Here is a 17822-nt window from a genome sequence, read left to right on the forward strand (position 1 = left end):
CCAAGGTAAGATTGTTCGCTTGTAGAAAACCATGTAACGGAGTAACATCACCATCAATAAAGATTTTCTGACTCTCATGATAGATTGACTTTGTCTATATGCATGTAAATTTCGAAAAAAAGATTTTAAGGAACAGCCCTTATCTAGCAAAGGCTTAACTCTAGCCCTTGTCTGCCATTTGGAAAGCTTGCATTTATCATTGGCATCAATTATGGAAGAAGCACAAGACAATGAACCCGGTTCAGAAGTAGAAAGGGACCTTTGATGGCTAATCTGTACCAAGGACTGCTTTTGTGATTTTGCCCATTGGATATGATGCCTGGTTTCTGCCATGTACCATCTTCCATATTCCTTAATGACATTTTGGATGCGATGCACAAAAGAGTTCCAGGCAAAGTCAATGTCCTCCCAAGCATGTGATAACAATGGCCTGCAAGCCAATCGAATCATTTGCTGGAATTTTTCATGAGAAAGATATAATTGATTGACCTGTAAGTGTCTGACTGGAGAGCTCTACATATCATCCAGAGGCATACCAAATGAAAAGTTTAGCCAAAGAGGAGTGTGATCAGACAGTTGTTGAGAATAGTCAGTCCACATTTGACATGTATAATCATCATATTGCTGAGCATGAATAAGATACAATTTGTCAAGCCTGGCCCAATACTCTGTAAAAGCATTATGATGATATGTAAAGCTCAAAATTGAAGGGTGAGTTGCTGTTCATAAATCTGCGGTACGAAGTGGTGAAATCATATGTTCCCATTGCTGAATTTCAGAGGGCAGCATATGGGATTTATGAGTGGTATTGTCCTTCCAGTGAGGAAAATTATTGAAATCACCACAAAGTATAGCATTAGTGGACCAAGGATATTGCTTTATGGAATCCCACATTCGAGTTCTACAAGCTGAAGTTTGAGAGGCATACAAGGAACCAATTTCAAAAATCTCTCCATTGATCATGCATTGGATAATCATTTATCGGCCACAAAGATCATTATATGCTACACAAGGCTGCAAATCATGTCTGGCTAGAATGCACACCCTAGAGAATTGATCAGAGCCTGCATAAAATATATCATATCCTGAAAAGAACCCATGCTGGCCAGCAAAAGAATGCTGATTATGCTCTTTCTGACACACAGTCTCCATTTATTCGGGTTGTAGAGGACACATTTAAGAGAAGCACGCATGAAAATATGTACAAGAAATGAGTAATCCTCAGAAAGAAAAGGAGGCATTAGGCCTCTGCCATTGCCTCAGGGTCTTGCTGACCCTCAGAATCCAATTCCGTGACAAGATCATCTTCTTCACAAAGCGGAATACCCTTCTTGACTGCATTGACCCATGCCTTTGAGATTGGGCTATTAGAAGAGGTAGATGGTTGACCAGGAGAAGGAGCAGAAGCATTCCAATTACGGGATTGGAGAGGTCTTTGTTTGAGAGGCACTGTCTTCTTTGCAGTCTGCCAACCCTCATGAGAAGATGAATATTTTTCCACTTGCTTGCCCTTTCCTTTATCCTTGTTTTGAGCTGGAATGACTTGACTTTCTGTATGAACTGAAGGCTTTGCCCCTTTGGCTTCTGTCTTTTCCACATAAGTCTTCTGACCTCCTTTATTAGATGGCTGGGGAATGGCAGCTGGAGGAGGAGGATGAAGGATAGAGGGACACTCAGAAGCTAGGTGTCCAAACTTGTGACAAGAGAAACAAGCTCCAGCAACAATTCCATATTTCAAAGTGAAATATTTCTTTCCCAAATTAACACCCTCAATCTCAATAGCAATAGAAGGAAGGAGGGGTTGGTCTATCAGTATCCTATAAGATGCAAAAGCGATTTTTATTACCTGTGGGACGAGGGGGACAGATCACTTGTCCCAATGTCATTGCTAAGCCAAGAAGCTCCGTTCTCATGTAATCTGGGAAATCAACCACTTCAACCCTAAAAAGGCATTGGTGCTTGATGAGATTCTGATAGTCTGTATTAGGAGACCAAGGCATGATATGCACCATCTGACGGCCAAAAAATAAAGGGGACATTTCAAGCATCTTTTGTTTTGTCAAGGCATCCAAGAGATGAACTTCATAAAATCCTCGAGAGGCAAAATAAACTCCTTCCACATAGTAGCCTCCTAAGAGGGAATTTACCCATTGTCCCACATCATTAGCCGAAGATAGTTTCCCAGGGAAAAAGATGATGACTGCAGTCTGAGAGAGCTTCTTCAGAGGATGTACAAGAGAAGGTAGTCACACACACACACACACACACACACACACACTCATTTTGTGGCGAACAATTCTTGTCATGTGCCATCCATGAGTGATCTAAGCTGAATGCAGGCCCGATTAGTTTTGGTGTCTTAGGAACACGTTCAAGATTTGCTGCTGTTGTCACGTGCTTCTCTCCATGGAGCAAATTTGTGGGCATTATGAGGCAGCTTGACACACGGGGGGGGGGGAGAGAGAGAGAGAGAGAGAGAGAGAGAGAGAGCCTTGAGTTGAGAAGTTATAGGTAAAGGCGGCTGGCTGATAGAGCGAAGTGTATTGTGTGATGTGCTTTTAGTGAAGTGCATAATGGCGGCAGTTGAGCTTCCAATTATTTGCTGATATGGATTGAAGTCGAGGGCTGAATTGCTCTCTTCTTTGCTTTGTACCTGACATATGAGTATGGTCTAAGAGAGCATAGATGGTGAGTAATGCTAGGTGAGCTTGTCTGTCTAGATTAATTGCAAGGTGGTTTGGATTGTGTGGTTGCAGAAAGGCTATCGAGTGGCAACATGGCGGGGTATAAAAGTGTTCGTGAAGGTTCTTAAAGATAACTACGTCTATGCTGAGAAAGATCTGTAAGTAATCCCATGCCTACGCTGAGAACCTCTAAGTAATCTAAAGAAATACCTATTTTATGTTTGTAGAAACATCATCTTGTGATCTTGTGATGTTAATGACGACTCCCTCTTTTCTCCTCCGTTAGTACTTGAAACTTTCCAGATCTATCTTTCAAAAAACAGCATTCTGCTTTACTTTAAAAAAGAAGTATTCTCTTGAATTCTCTCTCTTTTTTGTTCGATATTACTTGTTTGCACATTACAAGGTGCCAGCATATGAAGGTCCATTCGAAAACCAATCAAGTAGAGGCACAGCTGTGACTGAATAAGTAGCAACTTAGTTGCTTAAACTAATGCCAAGACTAAGTAGCACTCCAAGAACTAGTTGCATTAGCTTAAACTCCAGGTCTTGGACTGGAGTTGTATCTCTTGAGTTGGTTAGCAGTAACACTCTAAGACAGTAGTAGAGCCACTGATTTTTTGGGATAAACTTACACTTAGTAACTTGGTTTACTTTCTAGAATCTGGAAGGGCAGAATGAAGAGCAATGTTGTTTAGCATTAGTACATTTTGAACTCAAAAGTGTACTTTTGAAACATGAAAAAGTGAACATTGATTCTAGTCTGTGCCAGCTATGCAGTTTCTTGACCAGTGTCATAACGTTACGAATTATTTTGGTTGTCAAGTTTGAAAATCACCCTAACCTTTGTTTGAGGCTTTAGAGCATGGCTTAAATTGCATCACCCATTTATTTTTGTGTGTAAGGTACTGCATCTGCCTGCTCACCCACTTTCCTAGAGTGTTTTCTCTAAAGAGTTCTTTTTGAAAGAGCCAAGCTACATGGATGCCACTTTATGACGGATGTAGCTATAGCATTGCATCCATAGGACCGATTCCAAAAGGGTTCCTCACAATGAAAGCTTGTTAGATTTTGGGTTATTATATATACTTTGATATGAGTTGAATGCCAAGTACTAAGGGATACAAATTCAGCTTTACAATTTCGATATTTATTGGCTGGAAGTAAAAGGGTGTCATGGGAATGAAAATGGAATATTACATGGAGGTTGTAGTCTCTGAAGATTTGAATTTCTTGGCTTAATCTTCTACTTGAAACCTTTTATAGCTACCGTTGATAATTTGCTCCAAGGTTTAATTGAAACTATTAGGAACTTTATATGCTATTTCATTGGCAGACTTCTACCTTGTAACTTATGGATCTAACTTTATACAATGATTTAACTCTTCAAAGGCTTGCCTATTCTTTGTTCACCACATGGCCTTTATAGTTTGGAGATTATATCGTGTCCCAGGTCTTAGTACAAAGATCCAATTTCATTCTGTGGAGGAATCTTTTTTGATAATTCTCATAAGATTAACTACAATGCAAGGGACTATTCCATGGATCTTAGTATGAATGAATAGATCTTTAGTTTTGAGTTGGACATCCTATGATGAATGGTAAACAACTTGGATATGATAGTCTGTGATAAAGATATTAATAAACCCAAAATAAAAGTATCCAAGGTTTATTGCTGAAATGAATAAATGGGTAGGTGAGGAGATATTCCTATGGATCATATACATATTTTAACTCGTCCATACAACAAGGTTTCCCCAAGGGCTTGTTGGAAAAATAGGGAAAGGCACCTAAAAGAGTAGAGCGAAAAATGAGACCCGTAACTTTATAATAATAATGGCTGGGTTCAAAACTTGCAAGACACGAGATTTTGGCCACACTACTACATTGAGAGTTGAGGCTTCACACACACTTGGCAATGTTATCTGTGATATGGTGACGTGGAACAAAGCCATATTAAAAGGGATGCAACCCATCATGCAAATAACATTTAATCCGATCAACCACCATTTTGGCAATGATCTTGTGAATGATTGGCCAAGTGAATCACATAGCTGCTTCTTTGGAATCAGCTTGAGAAGACCCTTTTTCCATGACACAGGCATCTGCTGATTTTGCCATGCTGTATTTACCATTTGCAGCAAGGTGAATTTAAGAAGATCCCAGAATGCAAGAAAGAATTCAACAGTGAGACCATCCCATCCTGGAGATTTCCATCTGCCACAGGATCTGAGTGCATCAGACAATTCCCTTTCAATGAAGGGATGTTCAAGTTCCAAAGCCTGAGCATCAAACAAAATTAGATGAACATGTTGCAAAAGAAGCTGACGTGTAGACACGACCTGAGGAGAAAGAGTATCCACATGCCCAAAATGAGTGGAGAAGTGCTTCACACATAAATTAGCAAGCTCTGAACGAGATGTTGACCAAGAACCATTAGGCATCCGGATCCGACAGATATTGGCAGCCTGTCTTTTGTAGTGTAAACTCTTTAAAAATTGCTTGGACGAGCAGCCTTTATCCAAAAAAGCCCGTTGTCTGGATCGGGTTTCCCATTTAGCAAGCTTTCTACGTTCATTGGATTGAAGAGAGAATTGAGCCTGACATAAGAGCATGCTTTCCTCTGAAGACAAAGGGCGAAGATGAGCAAGCTCAGTCAAACTCTGACAAGTAAATTTGGCATGTGCTACAGTCTCCCTTGTAGCTTGCATATAGGATTTGCTATAATCGCGAATAACTGATTGCATCCGAGTAACAAAAGCCTGTCAGGCATAATCCAAACCAATGTGTATCTGATGAGAGAGAGGCTGAATAGCATCAGAGACTAAGGCTTTAAAGTCAGCATGCTCCAGATAACTATTATTAATCAGCAAAAGCCTTTGGCAAGGCAATCTGTCAGTGGGAAATTCATGTAAGGAAAGCCTTAACCAAAGAGGAGCATGATGTGAATGTGTGAAAGCATGATCAACCCAAATTTGACAAGTAAAGGCATCACAATGCTTTGGATCAACCTGATACCATCTGTTCAAGCGTGCCCGATAAGAAGATTGAGCATTATGCTTAAAGGTATAGCCCGGAAGCATGGGCTGTAATTCCTTCCAGAGATCAACCAGGCGCAACTCAAGCAAAAAATCAGACCATGCTTGTGTTTCAGAAGCCAACATATGGGTGTGGTCTGAGGTGTTGTTCACTTGATTGAGGGGCATTATTAAAGTCACCACAAATGAAGGCATGTTGTCGCCATGGATAGCTATGCATGGCAGCGTAGATCAAAGCTGTATCACGAGAACATTGGGGGGCATAAACCGATGCAAATTCAAAATTTTTCCCTTGAACAAGGCATTGAACAATAATCCATCTACTATGGCGATCATTGAGAGCCACAACAGGTTGAAGGTCATGCCTTACCAAAAAAGCCACACCAGAAAAGGAGTGCTCTCCAACATAGAAGATATCATAACCAGCAAAATGTCCTATTTGACCAGCATACATATGCTGATTATGCTCTTGTAAAGCAACTATATCAGGCTGCAATTGCCTGATATACATCCAGACCAGTCTCCATTTGCGACCATCACACATTCCCTGTACATTGAGAGTAACACACTTCAGATGATCAAGCATATTTACAGTTATGGGACAACGTCTGCATTTCCACCTCAATGTTTGAGCCTCTGTCTTGGGATGAAGCATCAGTCCGAGGAGAGGACAAAAGTGCAGCAACTTCTTCTTCAGGAAACAAGGTCCGATTTGCAGTCATAGCAGCCCAGGTCAAGCTAACACTAGAGTTTTCAGCAGGCATTTTCCCATGAGAGGATGCACAACTCCAAGTCCGAGAAGGCAAAGGTGGCCTGGGGGAGATCACTTTGCGAGGAGCCAAAGAGAATTTACATGATGAGCAATCCATGGAGAAGGTAATATCAATCGATAAGCTTGTATGAAAGTCAATAGATGCAATGGCTGAGAGGATAATGCTGGACTTGAAGACTGAAGATGCCAATCTTGAAGCCTGTCTCTTACTTCCAATGTTGGAATCGGAACCAAAGGGAGTAAGAGATCTGCAATAGCTTTCCATATGGGTCTATGATGCATCCCAAGATTGTAGTTTTGGCATGCTACCGGAAAAGAGAGAATATGCCCCTGAGTATCTACCACATCATCAATGAACCGGATGCCCAACTTCATGAGATTGTAAGCTCTGATTGGTTGTTGTACAGCAAGAGGAGAGTAAAAAAAAGCACACCAGTGAAGGCTTTCCATTCGAAGCGATGAAGCTATAGAAGCAGGATGGGGAGATCATTTGATGCGAGAGAGCATACACACACTTTTTTTTTTTGGGTGAAACTAAGAACATTATATTATGAAACATCCATTTTACAACAGGGCAGTGCTCGAGAAAAGAGCCAATGCCCTATCCATCAGAAACAGTAAAAGAAAAGCTGAATGCAAGAAACATCCAAATCTTCCTCATGCAAGGCATCATATAAGGACTGCCGCAATGAGGCCCGGAAAACACACCCACACACACACACTTTTTTTTAAAGTAATATCCAGTGTTGTATTTATATGCTCATAAATTTACAAGATGGGAAGTCTACAAAATGGAGAGTATCCCAAAGATCAGAAACATAAAAAGAAAAGCTCTATGCAAGAAGCATCTATATCACCCTCATGGCAGGCATCATATAAGGATTGCCGCAATGAGGCTCAGAAAGATTCATATGACTTGTGAATCTGCCGACCCAAGTATGCCAAATTATGCTCACTTCAGATTGTCCAAAGAGTCCAATATCTCACCCAAGAGAGAAATAGTGAGTATTGAGACAAGGACCTCATAAATCTGCCAAATAGCCAAAAATGTTTCTCAAATCTGTGACTCGGGAAACGGAGCCGAAGATGATCTGAAATTCTCTCGAGGAGGTTCCTAGAACACGGGCAGCGCCAAAGCAAATGAGGGACAGTCTCTGAAGGAGCCCGACATCTTAAACATGTGGATGGTGCAATGCGACGTTTGGCAAGTGTGACTCCCATTGACAATGTGCTTGTCATGCATCTCCAAAGAAAAAGTTTTGTTTCAAAGGCATTTTACACTTCCATAATATCCGAAGATTCTTCCGCCACCATGAGAGGGGCTTCCTGATATGCCACAGAGTATTAGCATATTGCTGAATCCATGGAGCAGGCTGAAGAAGCCTGTAGGCTTTGATGGAGGTCAAGGCAGGCAGAGGAACAGGATGGATGTAACAAATCAGCAATTTTCTTCCATATCGACCTATGGTGCATTCCCAATGCATAGGAAGCAGTGGCCTGAGGAAAAGATAAGACATAGCCCTGATTATTTACCACATCATGTATATATCTAATTCCCAATTTCATGAGATTGTATGCCCGAACAGGTTCCTGTAAAGCGAGTGGAATGTCAAAGATGGCACTCCAATGAATACTTTCTTTCCTCATTGAGTTTGTCCCCGAGCAATTATCAGGAGCCCATTTGACCTTAGAAAGTACTTGTTTCCAGTCAAGTATCAGAGCATTAGAGAAAGGACAGCGAGGTATCTTCCCTACAAATCTCCCAATGACAACCTCCCAATGATCAGAAGTCCAATGACCATAAGTAGAAGTCCTCATGTTGACACACATGGATGCTATCATACAAGTCCATGGCTGTCGTTGGCGGAAAAAAGTATGGAGCATAGTCGCCTTCCTTGCAAGTACATGATATCTTATATTGAGGATATTAAGTCCACCATGCATCCTAGGAGAGCACACCATTTCCATCTTCATCAGTCTCAATGCTTTCACAGCAGTTTTTGTCCTCCATAACATCTCCATAGCTTGAGACATAAAGGCTGAAATATCTCTGGAGGACCAATGCAGCAAAGGCAAAAAGAACTGGACATAGGACATTACAATGGACTGTACTTTTCTGAGCCTGACATGAAGTGGCCAAGTAGAAATTTTTCAGTATTCCAGTTTATGTTGAAGTCTTTGAAAGATCCATTTTAACTGTTGCTTCCTGGTGATATGCCATCCTATAGGATATCCCAAATCTCTGACTACATCTTTGGAATGCACCACCTGACCTGGCCAAAGAATAGAATGCCAGTCACATTGTTTCAGGGGAAGCAATTTAGATTTGTCAAAATTGACATGCAATCCCGGTGCCAATCCATACAATGATAGAGTGGTCCCAAGCATGTGAACTCCCCGGGGAGAATTCTGTGGCATAAAGAAGGAATCATCAGCATATGCTTGTGCCAAAAAAGATGCAGCCCCAGGGATTTTAAGACCAGTCATCTGTCTTGTGTTTGTAAGATGATCAAGAAGAGAGCACTAAGAGGGCAGCCCTGTCTAATTGATCTACCCAATGTCCATGACCGAGATAGATGACCCCCAAGAATGCACTGAGAAGTAGAGCCAGAATAAAGCCAGTAAACTGCATTTGCTATCTTTGGACCAAAGCCCAACTTTGTCATGATTTGAGAGATAAAATCCCATTGAACAGTGTCAAATGCCTTAGCAATATCTACTTGCAATATGAGCACATCTTGATGCGAGTACTTAGCATATTCAATTGCAGTCAATGCATTGGAGATATTGTCATGGATTTGTCTTCGCGGCACAAACCCATACTGATGAGGATGAAGGCCCGCATTCAATATCTCGTGAAGCCTATACACAATCATTTTGGCAATGAGTTTGTAAACTACATGCATCAAAGTAATAGGCCTCCAATTTGACATATGGTTACACAGATGTTTTTTGGGCACAAGTTTGACTATGCCATGCTTCCAAGAGTGCGGTAAGCGATTTTCTTGTGAGGCAACATTGATCATTTGCAAGAGGACATCTTTCAAATCATCCCAAAAAGAAATATAAAATTCCACCGTAAGGCCATCCCAGCCAGGGGACTTGTATTTGCTGAGGTGGAACAATGCATTATCAAGTTCTGTATCAGTAAAAGGTCTCTCCAAGGTAAGAGCATCATCCATTTCCACTATTTCAGAAACATATTGGAGGAATTCAGTCCTCGCGTCAGTCATTTGATTTGATGGGGAACCAGGAGCAGAGAACAAAAATTCTGGAAATAATTTTGGCATTCATCTTGGAGATCAGAGAAAGAGTGCGTCCAAGAGCCATCTAGCTTCCTTACCCTTAGACATGAGTTTTTCTTTCGAGTAGCATGCAGTCCCTAGAAAAAGGCTTTTGATGAGCAGCCCTTATCCATGAGGGGCTTATTCTTGCTCTAATCTGCCATTTGTGCAATTTCCTCTGATCATTAGCAGTCAATTTAATCCGAGCATGTGAAAGGGAATCATTTTCTGATTCAGAGAGAGGCCTTAAATGTGAAAATTCAGTCAATTGTTGTGCTGTCCTTTTTGCCCATTTAACCTCATTCCTCCATTTAGTCATATGCTAGTTTCATACTCCCTAACGACATTCTGTATACGAGAGACAAAGCTGTCCCAAGCATAATCCATGTCCTCCTGGGCATGAAAGGCAAGGGATGAATTGCAAGTCTGATCATTTGCTGGAAATAGCGATGTCGGAAATAAGCCTGATTAACATGCAATAATCTACTGGAAAGGGGTGGCAAATCATCCAGTGGCATACCAAGGTGCAGATTCATCCATAATGGGGCATGATTTGACAAGCCCAATGAGAAATCTACGAGGAGATGAGGGCTAAAATCTGCATATTGTTGTGGGTAAAACAAATACCATCTGTCAAGCCTTGCCCAGTATGTAGTAAGTGCATTATGATGAAAAGTATATCCAGGCACTGACCCTTGGAGAAGCAGCCATAAATCTTCAGCCTGCACAGAAAGAAGCATGATATCCCATTTCTGTCTTTCCAATGATAGCATATGAGATCTTGAAGTGGTGTTATCTCTTGGCAGAGGGGAATTATTAAAATCTCCACAGATGAATGCATTAGATCTCCATGGATATTTGCTTAAAGAATCCCATAAAGAAGCCCTCATGGCAGAGGTCTGGGAGGCATAGACTGATGCAAACTCAAGAATATCACCATTGACATTACATTGTATGACCATCCATTTGCCACTGCTGTCATTGAAGGCTAACTGAGGCTCCAGCTCATGTCTAACCATTATGCATACATCTGAGTAGGTAGTGGTACCAGCATAGTATATGTCATAACCGCCAAAATAATCATGATGACCAACCGAGTGTTGATTATGCTCTTGCAAACAAACAATATCTGGCTGCATTTTATGTACATAATTCCATAAAAGCCTCCACTTTGAGACATTGCAGAGGCTCTGTACATTGTATGTAAAGCACTTAAGTGTTTGATGCATGAAAGAGGTATATACAGTAACATATAAGTATAGAACAAGATGCGTTCCCTCATGATCCATGAAAGAAATAGCATTCTTCCCTTCTTCAGAATCACATATGGGGATGCCCTTCTTCAAAACCCCCACCCAATTTTGATAGACAGGAGCTGAAGTAGAAGCCTGTCCTGGTGAGGGAGAAGAAGCATCCCATTGACGAGATTGAAAGGGGCGTTGCTTCAATACAACCACCTTCTTAGGCTGTTGAAAACCATCCTGATCAGTTCTCGCAAATTCCTTCATCTTCTCTTTTTCTTTATCTTTTCCTTTTCCAGCAAGTGATTTGTTTTCCTGTGTTTGGGGCGGCAAGGCATTGAGAGGGGGCTGATGCAGAACCATTGGGTATTCAGAGGCTAGATGCCCAAACTTGTGGTAGGCAAAACAAGCTCCTGCAAACACACCCCATTTCAATTCAAAATACTTTTTTCCCAATTGCACTCCCTCAACTTCCACTGCAATAGAAGGAGGGGTAGGTGTATCAGTGTCCCAGAGAATGCAGAACTTGTTACGGTTTCCCATAGGGCGTGGAGGACAAATGACCTGTCCCAAAGAAGCAGCCAGGCCAGGCAATTCTTCATGCATATAGTTCGGGAAGTTAACAACCTCAACCCATACAGGACAATGATGTCATATAAGACTTTGATAATCCTTGTTTGGGGACCAGGGCATAGCATGTACCATCTGCTTCCCTTAAAAGAGGGGAGAAAGCTCAAGTAGCCTCTGCTTGCACAAAGCATCTGATAAATGCACCTCATAAAAGCCTCTAGATGCCAAAAATACTCCCTCTACAAAGCATCCTCCAAGGATGGACTTAATCCACTGTGCAACATCACTGGCTGCTGGGATTCTTCCTGGAAAAAAAATTATTACCGCGGTTTGAGATAACTTCATGAGAGGATTCACGAGGGATGGCAGTTTCAATTTGTATGTGACCTCTGGGACTGGTTTGCCTTATTCCTGTCGTGACTGCTGAAAGTCATCCTTAAGTGTATCAAACACGTATTGAGCTTCCATAGTAAGTTCATCATCTTGTGATGCAGGCTGTGAAGGACGGCGCTTGGCATCTGCGGGTCTTTCTTTTCGAGCATATGTACAAACATCCGAACCTGAAGCCATGATTGAAATACGGCAAGGCAAGAAAGATTGTACGGAGAAGTATAGAGTGAAAAAAAACGAGACAGAGAACTGTACCGAAAAGCACAGGAGCAAGACCCAAAATTGTACGGAAAAGATTCTGGATTGTACGGACAAGGCTGGACTGTACGGAAATACAAACGGGGCTGTACGGAAAAGGCTGGATTATACGGAGATGCAGACGGGGCACGGAAAGGACTGCACTGTACGGAAATACGGACGAGGCTGTACGGACGTATGGAACGCATACGTCAGAAAAGAGAACGGCGATGTAGACAGGTACGGATCTGCGCAGAGGTAAGTCGAGCCTACCCTAGCTGTTTGTACGGTCGTATGGAAATCGTACGGCGACCGTACAGTTGTACGGACAGAAAGGGAGCCTGTAAGGAATCTTGGCGAGGTTGGAGAGTAGAGGCCGCACTCACTCACACACACACATATACATTTACACACACACACACACTGACCCACACACACACACACACTTTTTTTTTTGGATGAAACCAGTGACTATAAAATTAACATAAAATCAATGTACATGACATTAGACTCCAAAAGAGAGCCTAATGGAAGCACTCAAAAACAGTGAGAAAACACTTCAAGGCTAGTAGCATCCAAATCCCTCACAGCATAACTATCATATAAAGATTGCTTGAGGGACATTCTGAAGAAAGCATATGCCTGAGGGAACTGTTGTCCCATCCTAAAATGCCATCTGTGTGTCCAAATAGTCCATAGTATTAAAAAAACGAGCCCAGTGAAAGAAAAGGAGGAATGGAGACATCTGAGATGAGAAGCATCCAAACATCCAGAAGAGTTTCCCGAATCTGATAGAGGGAAACCAAAGCCGGAGCAAATGAAAAACATGAGTGATCAATATCCGAGAGTGCCGGCAAGACCATAACAAATGGGAAACTGTCTCACGATGATGAGAGCAACGGGGGCAGGAAGAGGAAGCAATACGACGTGCTTCCAATTTCACCCCAATGGAAAAAGCTCCCACTATACATCTCCAAAAGAAAAGCCTCTGTTTCAATGGCAATTTAGCTTTCCAAATTTTCTTGAGTTTTGATTGCCACCAAGATAAAGGCCTATCCATTCAGAACAATCTCTTCCAAGAAGGAGGAAGAGATTGTTTTGCCCAAGCATGATTGATCATAAGAAGAAGAGTGTCCTTGAGATCATCCCAAAATGCAAGGAAAAATTCAATAGTCAATCCATCCCAACCAGGAGAGCTGCCTTTACGTAAATGACTCAAAGCATCATCCAGTTCATTATGCATAAATGGCTGCTCCAATGCATGAGCCTGTTCCAAAGACAATATAGGCTGAACATGCATAAGAAATTGAAACCTAGCTGCATTCACTTGCATCGAATAATCAGGCTGAGGAGAAAAGAGATGCTGAAAATTACTAGATCATTGCGATTCCAATTTTGATTTGGAGGTGGTCCAGGTGTCATCATCCTGCTTGATCCTGCAAATATCCTCCTTTTGTCGATCCGCATGCAAACTTTTAAAGAAGGCCTTGGAGGAGCAACCCTTATCCAAAAGGGGTTTCATGCGAGCTCGGATTTGCCACTTCTTTAATTTGCGAAGATCATTTTGATGGATGATATGAACCGCATAAGCCCAAGAATCCTGTTCAGAGGAAGCGAGCTGCCTATAAGAGCTGAGTACATCCATTTGTTGCTTGTGAGATTGAGCCCATTTCAGCTTAAGCCTGAGGTTCTCCATGTGACTCCGTCCATAATCTTGAATAACAGCCTGCAGGCGATGTGCAAGACTGATCCAAGCAAAATCCATATCCTCCTGAGCATGTAAGAGGAGGGGGCAGACAGCCACTCTCACCATATCTGTCAACCGTGCTATCGATAATGTCAAGCATACTGGAAAGTGATCAGATAGCAAGAGGGAATGATCAACCCATAATGCACATGTAAAACTAGCATACTGCTGAGCATGCAACAAATACCATCTGTCAAGTCGAGCCCAGTAATGAGTGAAAGCATTATGACGGTATGTATAACCCATATCTCCATCCCTTGTTGAGAGCCACAAATCTTCTGCATGCAAGGAAGAAAGCATATCCTCCCAATGTCGAAGCTCAGTGGGGATCATGTGAGATCGATGAGTGGTGTTGTCTTGCATGGCAGGCGAGTTATTAAAGTCCCCACACAAAAAAGCATTAGAGAGCCATGGATATTGCTTGAGGGAGGCCCACGTTTGAGCTCTTATCGCAGAAGTTTGAGAGGCATAAACCGATGCTATTTCATAAAGATCGGCATGACAGATGCATCTGATTACCATCCATCGACCTTGGGGGTCATTGTAAGCAACCGTGGGCTGCATATCATGTTTCACCAGCATGCATACCCCCGAAAAGTGCATTGTACCAGCATAAAAGATGTCATAACCAGCAAAGTGGCCTTGCTGGCCAGCCAAGAAGTGTTGATTATGTTCCTGTAAGGAAATAACGTCGGGGTGCATTCTATATACATAGTGCCAAAAAAGTCTCCACTTGTTGACATTGCAAAGACCTTGGACATTGTATGTAATGCAAGTAATTGAAGCAGACATGAGAGATATATACAGCCGAACCGAAAAACATAGTAAAGGTACAAGATGTCAGGCATCAGCCATTACATCGACATCCACCTGGCCTCCTGGATCAATAGCTCTATCGTCCTCATCATTGTCACATACATGAATGCCCTTCTTGAGCACATCAACCCACAGTCGAGAAGTCAGGCTATCAACAGGGGTAGAGGCCTGGCCAGGGGTGGAAGTAGAGGCATCCCAATGCCGAGATTGTAATGGTCGTGGCTTAAGCGCAAACACCTTTTTGGGCTGCTGCCAGGCACCCTGGGGGGAGGCAGTAGATTCTGGAATTTTGCCCTTTCCCTTATCCTTTTGCTTGGCTGAAACATGGACCACACTCTCCTTGGGAAGAGCAGATTTAGATGTCACATCACCCAACTTGCTAGGCATAGCCTTAGGCCCCGGACCATAAGTTGGAGGAGTAGTATTTTCTGGAGCAATAGCCGTGGGTGGGAGCTGGTGCAGAACTGCGGGACACTATGAAGCTAGATTGCCAAACTTATGACAAGTAAAACAAGCACCGGTAAATACTCCCCATTTCAAGTCAAAATATTTTTCGCCCAAGGGAACATCCTCCACCTCTACCGCAATAGAAGGAGGGGTTGGGTGATCTGGACATCTCCAATATCTGCTGATGATATGAGGCATCCAAAAAGTGCACTTCATAAAAACCTCAAGAAGCAAAGTATACTCCTTCAACAAAGCAACCTCCCAACAAAGCCTGAACCCACTGAGCCACATCATTTGCAGAGGGTAACTTCCCAGGGAAAAAAATGATAACCGCTTGCTGAGAGAATTTCCGGAGAGGAGTAACCAATGAGGGCAGCTTCAACTTATACTTAAGTGCCGGAGGAGGTTTGGCCCACTCCTTCCGGCTCTGGTGGAATTCATCCTTGAGCATATCGAAAACATAGTGAGCATCTTCAGAGGCTGAAGTAGGCAATTCAACTTGCTGTCTTTTGGGGTCCCGGAACAAGTCCTTCCGAGAATAACTTTTGATAAGGTCCTCCATGGAGGCAAACAGGGCAGGACTGATATAGCAAAAGAAGAAGAGAGCAGACAGCCGGGGGCCAATAAAAACACCAAAATCAGGACGGAAGAGGGCAGCAGGGGATATGCGCAGGTAGGGAAAGGGTAATACACAGCAAAAGGGAGCAAATCAGGCGGCAAGAAGAGGCGGACAGCAGCGGCTAGAACAGGTGGACAGCAGCAGCAGAGGAAAAGAGGAACTAGAACAGGCGGCTGGATCAGATGGACAGCAGCGGCAGAGGAAAAAACGGGCGACGTAGCTGAAGGAGGCTCCTAATGGGCGCTGGGGTTGAGCGGGCAGACCTGATGGGCACCCACAAGGACGCACAGGCAGATGCGCGCAGGGCAGCAGCAGCTCCGACACACCAACTCTCTCACTTCCTCTCACACACACACACACACACACACACACACACACACACTCTAACACGACAATGAACACACACACACACTTTTTTTGTGAAACCAGTGACTATATTATTAACATGAGATCAATGTACATGACATTAGACTCCAAAAGAGAGCCTAATGGAAGAACTCAAAAACAGTCAGAAAACACTTCAAGGCTAGTAACATCCAAGTCCTTCGCAGCATAACTATCATATAAAGATTGCTTGAGGGACATTCTGAAGAAAGCATATAACTGTGGAAACTGTTGTCCCATCCTAGAATGCAATCTCTGTGTCCAAATAGTCCATAGTACCCAAAAACGAGTCCAGTGAAAGAAAAGGAGGAATGGAGACATGTGGGATGAGAAGTATCCAAACATCCAGAAGAGTTTCCCAAATCTGGTAGAGGGAAACCGAAGCCGCAGCAAATGAGAAACATGAGTGATCATCTCCAAAAGAAAAGCCGCTGTTTCAATGGCAATTTGGCTTTCCAAATTTTCTTCAGTCGTGATTGCCACCAAGATAGAGGCCTATCCAAATTCCAAAGAGTGTTGGCATGCTTATCAATCCATGGCGGTGGAAGAAGAAATCTGTAAACCATCGAGGAGGCCAGATTATGCATTGGAAGCGAACAGGTAGCAGGGGATAAGGAAGTCAGATTCCAGTCTAGCAATCTGTCCTGTACAAACAGTGGAGGAACAGGAACAAATGGCTGCAACATAGTTGTAAGTATTCTCCAAATGGGCCGATGATGCAGACCCAAGGGGAATGTCCTGCAAGCTTGTGGGAATGAAAGCACATAATCACCAAAGACTCTATGATTTCTATCCATCCATAAAGTCCATAGGGTCCAATATCGCACCCATACAAAAAATAAATCAAAACCCTGTCTCTGGGGATGAAATCCAAACAACCAGAAAAATCTGCCAAAAGTAACAGTAGGAAATCGCTGTCGAAGCCTCTGTCTGATGAGAGCAATGAGATCAGAAGTGTTTGGACAGGACCAAAAGATATGAAGCACTGATTCAGTAGAGTGCGAGCATCTGTGACAAACAGCTGAAGCAATATGTCTGTGTGCGAGTAACTATCCAGATGGAAAAATGCCAAGGAGAACTCGCCATAGGAAAAGCTGTTGTCGAAGAGGGACTTTGTAATGCCAAAGGAGACGCAGCCTTTTTCTCCACCACTTCATTGGACGATCCATATGCCAAACAGTATTTGCTCTGTTGGAAATCCAAGGTAGAGGTAATAACACTTTATATAGTGATGACACTGTAATATGTGAAAGCTTCAAAGGACGGACATATGAGGAAGGAGAGCGTAAAATCCAATCCTCAAGCCGATGCTGAATTTCTAAATGAGGTACCGGCAAGTACGGTTGGAGCATTGCTGAAATTTTATGCCATAAAGGACGATAATGAGCTCCCAAGCCATATTTGCGAGCAGCCAAAGAAAAAGATAGAATTGTGCCATCATCCTGAAGTACATCCGCCACAGATGAAATGCCTTTGAAGGAGAGAAAATAAGAACGTCGGGGTTCTTGTATGGCCAAAGGTGGATGGAATACTTTAGACCAAAAGAGATTCTCTACCCTCAAAGAGTTGCCTGAGAGAGAGTCCCTGCCTTTC

The 17822-nt window shown here is 42.7% G+C and overlaps 1 protein-coding gene across 3 annotated transcripts in view; it reads left to right on the top strand.

The window, feature by feature from the left end:
• LOC147901593 (serine/threonine-protein kinase 12-like) overlaps positions 1-17822 on the top strand; it is a 120696-nt gene that overhangs the window by 19442 nt on the left and 83432 nt on the right. For all 3 annotated transcript variants that reach the window (XM_087374482.1, XM_087374485.1, XM_087374483.1), the window contains exon 5: positions 2757-2842. In XM_087374482.1, the coding sequence (XP_087230608.1) occupies positions 2757-2842 (86 nt within the window). The remainder of the gene's footprint in view (positions 1-2756; positions 2843-17822) is intronic.

The sequence above is a fragment of the Dipteris shenzhenensis genome, chromosome 5 (genome assembly GCF_047967505.1).
Source record: "Dipteris shenzhenensis isolate YYH24624 ecotype China chromosome 5, Dip_SZ_1.0, whole genome shotgun sequence".
Classification (NCBI taxonomy): domain Eukaryota; kingdom Viridiplantae; phylum Streptophyta; class Polypodiopsida; order Gleicheniales; family Dipteridaceae; genus Dipteris; species Dipteris shenzhenensis.